This window comes from Galeopterus variegatus, unplaced genomic scaffold (genome assembly GCF_000696425.1).
Source record: "Galeopterus variegatus unplaced genomic scaffold, G_variegatus-3.0.2 Scaffold2855, whole genome shotgun sequence".
NCBI lineage: Eukaryota > Metazoa > Chordata > Mammalia > Dermoptera > Cynocephalidae > Galeopterus > Galeopterus variegatus.
This window is the reverse complement of record NW_007728966.1, coordinates 412,106-422,102: the sequence shown is the minus strand read 5'-3', so window position 1 is coordinate 422,102 and position 9,997 is coordinate 412,106. Positions and strand designations below refer to the sequence as shown.

The window sequence follows — 9,997 nt, the reverse complement described above, 5'->3', positions numbered from 1 at the left end:
GGAACCGGTCTGCATGTGGGATCCAAACCCTCGGGCGGGAGCGCCGCCGCGCTTCCCAAGCGGCGCACTATCCAGTGCGCCACCGGGCCGGCCCGTAAATATATATATTTTTATATGTATATACGAAAGAGTTTTATAGTTTTACATATATATAAACTTTTATTAAAATAAAAGTCACCACACTGACAATGTGTAGAATAAAGTTTACATTTAAACAGAGTTTTCCAGAAACCTAGACATTTGCTTAAAGAGCTTATGATGCACTTTATGGACAAACTTCAGCTGATACTGAGCTGGTGGTTCTCATGACTCCAGACAAAGCATTTTAGAAACCAGGTAATCCTCAGGAATTTGTTCTTAATTTTCATGTTTTTGCTTTTTTAATGAATGTTGATCCAGTGTGAAAATCAAAGCTTCTCCTGAGGCCAGGGCTTTCAGAACCATTCAGCCTATGTGCTGATTCTTTGAAATGTGTGCTGTCAGTGATAGTCCCCTACCAGCAATGCTTCCAGTGTTTAAAGCCAAAAAAAAAAAAAAAAAAAAAAGGAAAAAAATGAAGAGAGAGGCAGGATCCCAGTGTTGTCTAGTTCTCCCATCTCCACCCTCTTCCCTCTCCCCCAAAACTCCAAGCACTGGCTGAACGGCTAAGCTGAGATTTGCGGGTTTAGAGAAGAAAGGTTATTTTCTCCAACTTCAGGCATTAGCACTTTTGATGACAGAAGGAGCCGCCTGTGTGTGCTCTTGGTTTGACCACCTTCCTCGCCTCATGAGTCCCTGTCTCCAGGGGCAGTTCTGGTCACCTTCTCACAAACTAGCTTGGGGACAGCACTGAGCTCAGCAGGTCAGAAGGGAGTGACTTGACTGAGAGGTTCCCAACAGCCACAGCTTGGCCAGACCTTCGCAGTCCTGGTTTTGTAGCTGTGATAAATACACATGAGCATGTGGCCAAAGCTGAGCACAGAGCTGCATCGCTCACAGTGTGTCCTCTTCGTTGTTTCATCTCGCCCCCTCAGTCATTCTTCAAGTTTTAACAACAATGACCCCACCTATCTCATGTGCTCCCCACCACACTCCCAAAGTCAGACTGTAAGAGCCCACAGAAGCTGGACTGCCCAGCACAAGCCTTGAGCCTCATCTGCAGTGTCAGGCCAGCAGGACTCTCCCCTCCCTCCGCAAATCACCACTGGGTGTGGCAGGGCTGAGTTGCAGAGCTAATTCTTGACTTGACATCAGCTGATAATCCACCCCTCATGTGACCCCCTGTGTGCGCCAACAGCCCCACCTGAGCTTTTCCATCTTGCTGCCACTGGAGACTGGAGCGCCAATGATCTGCCCCAGCTCCACACTGCTGCATGTGCATTTCCAGTGGCTGCTGTAACAAATTACCACAAGCTGGGTGGCTTAAAACAACAGAAATGTATTCTCTCACAGTTCTAGAGGCCAAATATCTGAAATCAAGGTGTCAGCAGGGCCGTAGCCCCTTTGAAGATTCTAGGGGAGAATCCTTCCTTGCCTCTTCCAGCTTCTGGTGGCTCCTGGCATCCCTTGGCTTGTGGCCACATCGCTCACTCTCTGTGTCTTCATAAGCCTTCTCCCCTCCATGTCTGTGTTTCTCCTCTTCTTCTAAGGACACTTGGCATTGGATTTAGGGTCCACCTGGTTAATTCAGGATAAGCTCATCTCAAGATCCTTAACTTAGTTAAATCTGTGAAGACTGTCTTTCCAAATAAGGTCGTAGTGATAGGTTCCAGGTAAACATATCTTTTGGGGGCCACCATTCAGTCCACCACACCAAGCCCTACCTCCGGGCTTTTCTGGTCCCCCTTAGTATTGCACTTGCCTGTCTCTGCTTTTTCTGCCTCACAGGCTGCTTCTGAGATGCAGAGGTGAGGGTGGACACTCAGGCTCTCTTCCAGTTCCTCCTTGTGGCCCTCAGCTGAGCAAAGCCCTCCATGTTGGCAGGTCATGCCCTTCATCACTCCACAGTTGAGAACTTTCCCCACTGCACATTCCCCTTCCTCCTCCTCCAGCACTGCCTTCCTTTCCTCCTGTTTTGTTTTCCCCAGAGCCCATCAGCTTTCTGAGTCATGGGTGGTGCTCTCAGGGCAACACCCACAAGCATGAAGGGAATCAGAACTGGGGCCACACCATTGGCACATGGTGTCATGCTGTGATGTGATCTTATTTGGCCCTCACAATCTGTGGGGCAGGAATCACTTACCCATGTCATAGTCAAGGAAACCAACCACTGAGAAGTTACATTGTTTACCCAAAGTACAAAGCTCTAAGTGATGGAGCCAGAATTTGAATCCCAGACCTTCTGACTTCAAGCCCAGCTACACAACCATTTGCCCTCTGCCTCTCTAAATGCACCTTTTGAGCTTAACACACAATATGAGTCAAAAAGGAAAAGACTGATAAACTTGGCTATATAAAAATTAAAATTTTCTGAATAGCCACATACCATAAAATAACCACAAGTTAAGTGACAAACTGGAATACAAATGACAAAGAGTTAGTTTCCTTAATATATAAAGAGCTCTTACAAATGAATAAGAAAAATCCCCAACCATCCTATATAAAATTGGGACAAGAACAGGTTGCTTACAGAATTAGAAACACAAACAGCACTTAAACCTCAACCTCACTCACAATAAGAGAAATGCAAACTAAAACCACAGCAAGCTTACAGTGTGGTGCTGATAACACCACCGTCCAGGGTTCGATCCCTATACCAGCCAGCCACAAAAGAAAAGAAAAACACAGCAGCAAAATTCCATTTTTTTCCACTCTCAAAGATAAAAATGTTTTATAATACGTATGTTGGCAAGGGTGTAGGGAAATAGACACTCCCGCATGCTACTGGTCTTGGTGCCCTCTGTGGGAGGCAACCAACAAATTGGGCATCTTAGGAGTTACTCCACTTTACCCTTTATCACTCAATGGTCAAAAACTTTTTCCATCACATATTCCTGTTCCACCTTAACATTTAAAAGCAGAAGCCCTCCAATGTGCCCATTTTAACTTTCAGGAATTCATCCTACATATACAATCACATGTGTGCATGAAGACATACAAACAAGCAAACTCACTGCAACACCTGTCATAATTGAAAGAGGCTGGAAAGAACCTAAATCAAGAGAAGCTTAGTTAGGGCCGAGCCCGTGGCACACTCGGGAGAGTGCGGCGCTGGGAGCGCAGCGACTCTCCTGCCGTGGGTTCGGATCCTATATAGGAATGGTCGGTGCGCTCACTGGCTGAGCGCGGTGTGGGCGACACCACACCAAGGGTTGCGATCCCCTTACCAGTCACGAAAAAGACAAAAAAGAAAAAAAGAGAGAGAAGCTTAGTTAGATAAATCATGGTACATTGGAATCCTATACATATGAATACTGTGCGACTGTTATAATGAGGCAGCTCTATTTGTAATGATCTCTAAGATATAGCATGTGATAAAAGCAAAAATGTGTAATTGTGTGGGGTACTCTACCACTGGTGCAAAAACAGAGAATATAAACAAATGTGCTTATCTCTGCATAAACCTCTGGAAGGGCTTGAAAGAACCTGGTTGTCTTTGGGGGGGGGGGTAACTGGGTAAGGGCAGGAAAGGTCACTCACTTTCAATGTCTTTTGAGTTTTTTACCCATGTGCGTATATTACCTATTCCAATTAATAATTAAAATAAAATGTTTGAGCCTTGGATACAAATCTAGTACAAGTAATATCTCTAGGAAGGGAGGAAGAATCATTAAATGATGAGCTCCACAGGGGAGGGCTGTTTGTTTCCTGTAGTCCAGCACTAGGCACCGTGTCTGACACCCAGAGCAGATACTCAAACATAGTTGTAGAATGAACGATTGGCTCTAATAAAAGTGTGCTTCTGTTTTCTCTTCTAGTCCCAAAGCTAATTTCTATTGATTGGTTGCCCTAAAGACTTTTGGGGGGGATTTTGTGGAGTGGCCCTCCCCATGGCCAGGGACAGCAAGGTCAAGAGCTGGAAGAGCATACCGCACAGGTACGAAGACAGGGGGCTGCTCGTCTTTCTTGGCGTCCTTGCGAGGAGCCACACGGCCAGGCAGGTTGAGGCCAATGTGATAATGGACCTGAATGAGCAGGGCCAGGAGCAGCTGGGGGTAGATGCGCCTCACGCGGCCCACGCAGCTGTTGACGGACAGGAGCTCACACAGGCCGCTGGCTGCCTGGAGGACAGAGGGGTGGCTGGTGGGATGTCCGAGCCCATCTTCCCAGCACTCCTGGCTGGGGCTTGGACTGCTCTTTTGCTCTTCTCTGACCCAGCTTGGGGAAACCCAGAATATCCCCCCCAACCTTGAACCCCCGACATCTGGCTGTCTCAGTAGATCCTGCCCCAGAACATAACGACAGCCTCCTCTTAGCTTTGGTCCAGGGCTTTGACGCTTATGCAGGTCTGGAAGAATCATGGTGGAGGGCTCCCCTCCCACCTCCTGAGAGGTGGTCTTGATCCCATTTTGCAGATGAGGAGACAGACTCAGAAAGGTGAAGCCACTTGCCCAAGGTAACTCAGCCCCTTGGGAGCAGTGCTAATATTCGATCCCAGGTTTTCAGATACCAGCTATAGTGTGCCCTGACTCGTCCTCATCCAAAACACAGGCACACAACGTGAGGGGCGCAGCAGGCTGGCCTCTTCATCCTGAGCCATTAAACTAGGTTGCTCTCACTCACCTCCCCACGTGGCCAGCAGCTAAGAGAAACAAATGCCAGCCTGGAGTAGGAGCCTGGCTCAAGTCCCAGCTCTGCCTCCAAGCAGCTGGGTGACCTCAGGCAACGTCTCCACCCACCAATCCAGCTCTGGATCTGGCCTGGGCCCACCCTCACACTTGGCCCACCAAGTCCTCCCTAACTGGCAAGAGGACAATGTGGAGTGGGGGTGGGGGCTGACAGGCTGGGGTCACAAGACCTAATGGCTCATTCTGGCTCCGCCATTCCTCGGTCCCTCTTGGGCCCTCAGATTCATCCTCTGTAAAGTGAGGTTACTGATCCTCTTCCAGCCAGCCCCACAGGTATGGTGGAGGTTACATGAGAGAATGGAGGTGAAAATTTTATAAATAAATGGTCAAGAGCTCTGACACTGAGACTCCATGCAGCTGGCCCAAGAGGAAAGCATTTTACTGTGAAGTAAAAAAAACCCTGGCATGTTTCCTTGGAGATAAATGACATACTGTGAGCTGGATGAGAATAGTAAATGGCAGTTAGTTTGTACTTGACTGCCTAGGAAGCCCTTCCACATAGACTATCTCATCTTCTCGACAGTAAGATAGGTAAGGCAGGAGTTATTACTACCCATTGTACAGATCTAAATACCAAGGTTAGAGAGGGGAACCGATTGACCATGGTTATACAGTGAGGCAGTGCGGCACTAACACAAGCCTCTTGGACTCAAAGCCCTTGCACTTTTCAGTAGCCCAAGGCCAATCTGTGGTGTAGAGAAAATTCTCTAGCGATGTACCATAGGGCTCTGCTCTTGGCTCTATCTTGCTCAGACTGTTGATAAAATTAGTCCAGGCTGTATCCATGATCAAACTAGTTTGTTGAACGAGAAGCATGAATGAGTGCCTGGAGGATACACTAACACACACTGATTGAAGGAGTGGATGAATGCCCAAGTCAGGGAAGAAATGAGTCTGGTGCCATATTCATAGAACTCAGTGCTGGGGGAGAAAGGCAGAGAGATAGGGCAGTGGATCACAGGATTCAGAGGCAGGAGATCTGGGTTTGAGTCCTGGCACCACCCCTCGCTACCTCTGTGACTGTGGGTGAAACATGGAGCATCTCTGAGCTGCACTGTCCTCTGTAAATGGGATAGTAGATCTGTCCTCCATCCACTATATCTTTATTTGCCTCCCTCCACCAGAAAGTCTTGCTGCTGAATCCCCAGAACCTACTATGTGCCTGGCATATACTAGGTGCTCAATAAATATTTGTTGAACAAGTAAGTCAGTCCAACAAGAAAGTTTTGAGCGCCTACTATGTGCCAGGTGTATGCTAGATATTGGCTATATCATGGTGAGCATGACAGGACAGGCACTGACAGGACATGCATCTCACACATTATCCAAATGATCCTCCACACTCTTGTCAAACCACAACTGGGGAAAACTCTTCCAAGATAAGGTGTGTGAAGCAAAGTATAATATGCACAGATTTGACTGGGTCAGGGAGGTGCAGGAGGGCTCCCCTGAAGAGAAGATGCTTGAGGAGCACTGAGTTAGTCTCCAGGGCAACAGGAAGCCACTGAGGCAGCTGAGAGGAGCAGATGTGCATCTCTCACAGATTTTCTGGCTGCAGTACAGACAGGAGGGACAGAAGTGGAAGCAGGGAGATGCGCAGGGGTATTCTCCAGCTGCTGTGCACCAGGGTGGTGGTGATAGAGGCAGAGAGCAATCCACCAGGTCTCCCAGCCCCCTGGGGACAGAGCTCCAGCCAAGCCAGCTTCCTGAGTCAAAGCCGCCTTTTCCTTCTGTGTTCCCAGGGCCAAGCCCTGAGCCTGGCTGGCAGTGAGAAGCACTTAAATGCTTTGTGTTGCCTAAATGAATGAATGAGTTATCTCATTTAATCTTCACAGCCCCCGTATGAGGCAGATGTTATTATTTCCATTTTACAGATATAGAGACTGAGCCTCAAAGAGGAGAAGTGACTTACACAGGACACAAAATAGTAAGGGAGCAAAACCAGGACTTAGATTAAAGTCTGGGGCTCCAAGTTCTTTCTATTTCCACTATCCCAGGCTGCTGCTGTCACCATAGGTAGCACTACTGTTATCATCCAGTGGATCACAAACAAGAGCCCAGAACCAGAGACCTGTCCAAGGCCACATGACTAGCTTCTGACAGAGTGGGACCTGGAACCAGGGGTGCTGAGCTCAGCAGGAGGGAGGGGGGGGGCAGGCCAGGAAGGGGTGGGGGCAGGCAGGCTGACTCCTCACCGCTAGGGGCACGATGGAGGCCCGGCCCTTCTTGGTGACAGGCTTCTCCTTCAGGCTGGTCAGGAGCAGATCCAGGAGGTCTCGGACATCACAGCTGGGCTTGCGCAGTATCAACTGCCTCCACATCTCTGCTCCATTGCTGAGAGGCCAGGGTGGGATGTGAGTGGTAGCCAGTGCAGTGGGGCCCACCCTGACTCCAAGTGGTTTTGGGAGGGGAAGGTAAGACCCCAATGAAATGACCAGCAAAGAATGGTCCAGAAGACACTCCCCAAGAGGCAGGGGACTAACAGTGATTGAAAACCCTGTTTCTTTGGTACCAGGCCAGCTGCTTTGCTACAATTGATTACTTCAGCAAATATTTATGGAGCACCTGCTGAACACCAGGCACTAGGCAAAGCTCTCGGGATACAGATGTGAACAAGATTTCACGACATTCAAGGTCACTGAATTCTCACAATGACCCTCAAAGTGAGTGTTGTTATTCCCATTTTACAGATGCAGAATTGAGGCTCCAGGAGGTGAAATCACCAGTCCAAGACTATATAGCTCATGCGCTGCAGAATCAAGATGTGGCCATGTCTGATGTCTGCAAAATCTGTGCTCGTTCCTCTATGCCAAGGAGCAAGAATTGAGGTGGTCAAGCCCTTTGGGGTCTGGGCCTTGAACATGTCACATAAAATCAGGGAGCACCGGCTCGTGGTGCTTGGAAGGCAATATACCACCAGGCAGGGAGAAGCATCTGCGCAGGGCCAGACACCAGCCTGCAGCCACTCCTGTCATGCTGAGTTGAAAGAACTGGTGGGCTAGTGTGCTAAAGGGTTAACAAAAACCTTTTCCCCTTCTGCTTGAGCATGTGAACCTTCCATTCACTTTCTAGCTCTGTTCCCCTGGAAACCTGATAAAGATAGTATGTCAACTATGTTGCTAAGCAACATTGCTTATGGTAAAAATGACTCAATTGGTAAATTGCATCTGGACTGGGAGGAACTATAAATTAACTATAAAAACTGATGGTGACGCTGTAGCGTTGAGCTTCCCAGAGTGCAGTGACTCTTGTGACTGGATTTGTCCCTGTGGGGTCCCTGGAAGTGAAGCTATAGAGTTATTACAAGAAGATACTGAACCCTGTGAGGCCTGAGCCATTTAAGCCAGGGCAGCTCCTACATCCATCTATGGGTCTCCTTCCCTCACACCTGAGCTTTCACCTGGAGGCACAGAGACCAACTCCTAGACTCAGGGCCAAGTGAACATAAGGAAAGTGAGGCATCCTGGGTGTAAAATTTAAGGAAACCCCCACTCTCAGGCTCATGCAAGTGTAGGCTTGGCACCTGAGACTGAGAACCTTCTTAAATGTTGTGCCCTGGGTGCCTGGCTTGCCTCCCCTCTGTCTGGCCTGCTGCAGGGGCTGCTGCAAGGACTGCTGCAAAGAGGGTCTCCAGGCACTGCCCTGTCCTATATCCTGAGTGACTCTGATGTCAACTGTGGCCCCTGGTAGTCTCGTGAGTCTGACTGTGTAATGGACCCAAGAAGAAAACCCCCTGGTGGGCAGTGCAGCCAGAAAGGGTTAAATTCTTCCAGGTGGGAGCATGGGAGGTGTCAGATGGACCCTCATCATTCCAACTGATCTTGGTTTCTGTGAGTGACACCAGTTGGCCTTAGAGCACACCCTATTTGCACAGCTCTACACAATTCTTTCACATTTACTCTCAAACAACCATACTAAAGTGTGGATCACCTGCTGCCTTGTTTTATTCACTCAAAGAAGGTGTGGGAGCACTTCCTGGGCTGGGAGGCTGAGGCCAGCCAGACCTATTGCTCCTGCCCACGAGCTCACTGTCTGGCCACAGCCCCCTCTGTCCATCAGACCACAAGCTCCCTGAAGGCAGTGAGTATGGAGTGTCCCCCTGCACAGGCCTAGGCCCAAGCAGGCACTCAACACAGCTGGCTGCATTACTTTGTCACAACCACTCATCTGATGTGGGATTGCAGGGATCATGTCTTCCTTTTGCCTATGGGGGAAAATGGAAGCTCAGAGAGGACAAGCAAGCTACCCAAGACCACACAGCAGCTGGAGGCAGAGTCAGTACCCATACTCAGGCCTCTTTCCACAGCATCATTGAAGAGCTCTGGGTTTGGAGTCAATTAGACCTGAGTTTAGGTCCTGTTTCTGTGGCTTACTCAATTGTTCCCTAGGGCAAGAAACTTCCCCTAAGCCTCAGTTTCTTCATCTGTAGAATCGGGTTGTTGTAAGAATGAAAGAATATATTAATACTCAATACTGATACCCAGCGGTGCTCAGGAAGTGCTTAATGGTTGTTATGAGCACCACAGATCATAAAAGAGGGGCCATCTGGGGGGATAGTGACTTCTCTGGGCAGGAAGAGGGGTTCCCAGCCCAGGATGGGGGCTACTTCAAATCTTTGAGGTGTGGTGGCTGGGAACCCCCTCACGTGTACCTGTCCAGTGGGAGGGGGCACATGAGCAGAGCGACCACCACCTCGGTCATGAAGGAGCTGGCCAGTAGGGAGACGGGCAGCAGGGCCACCTCACGGGCCCGCGGCTCCTGGATGTGGCTCAGCTGCACATAGATGCCCTGCATAATTTCTGGGATCTGGGGCATAGCCGGGCAGCCGTGAGCAGGCAGAAGGCCGATTGGAGAAGCCAGGTGGGGGCGGGGATGGGGAGCAGGGAGATGGGGAGGGCAGCAAGGGCAAAGGGAAGAGGACCGAAAGGAGTGAGGAGGAGGGAATGCAGGAGAGAAAGGGGAGAGGGAGGCAAGCAGAGTGCCTGCTCCTCCCCTGGGAGCCAGCCCTCCCCGCCCCCATCAGGTCAGCTGAGTTCTCCCAGGGTGGTAAGAAAGAACCTGCAGGTGGGAGTACCCACAACTCGGCCACCACTACCCCTGCCCTGCCCCAGTGCTTAGGGGGTTCCAGCACCCTCACTCTGCCTACTGTCAGGCAGGCTGTCTCAAGTGATGAGCAAACCCAGGGGGGTGGTCTTCCAGGCCCCATGACAGCCCAGCCCTGCCCCAGGGAG

The 9,997-nt window shown here is 49.8% G+C and overlaps 1 protein-coding gene across 2 annotated transcripts in view; it reads right to left on the bottom strand.

The window, feature by feature from the left end:
* MROH7 (maestro heat-like repeat family member 7) overlaps positions 1 to 9,997 on the bottom strand; it is a 64,915-nt gene that overhangs the window by 17,174 nt on the left and 37,744 nt on the right. For both annotated transcript variants that reach the window (XM_008583225.1, XM_008583224.1), the window contains exons 11-13: positions 9,418 to 9,572; positions 6,962 to 7,100; positions 4,009 to 4,199 (exon numbers count right to left, since the gene is read on the bottom strand). In XM_008583225.1, the coding sequence (XP_008581447.1) occupies positions 4,009 to 4,199; positions 6,962 to 7,100; positions 9,418 to 9,572 (485 nt within the window). The remainder of the gene's footprint in view (positions 1 to 4,008; positions 4,200 to 6,961; positions 7,101 to 9,417; positions 9,573 to 9,997) is intronic.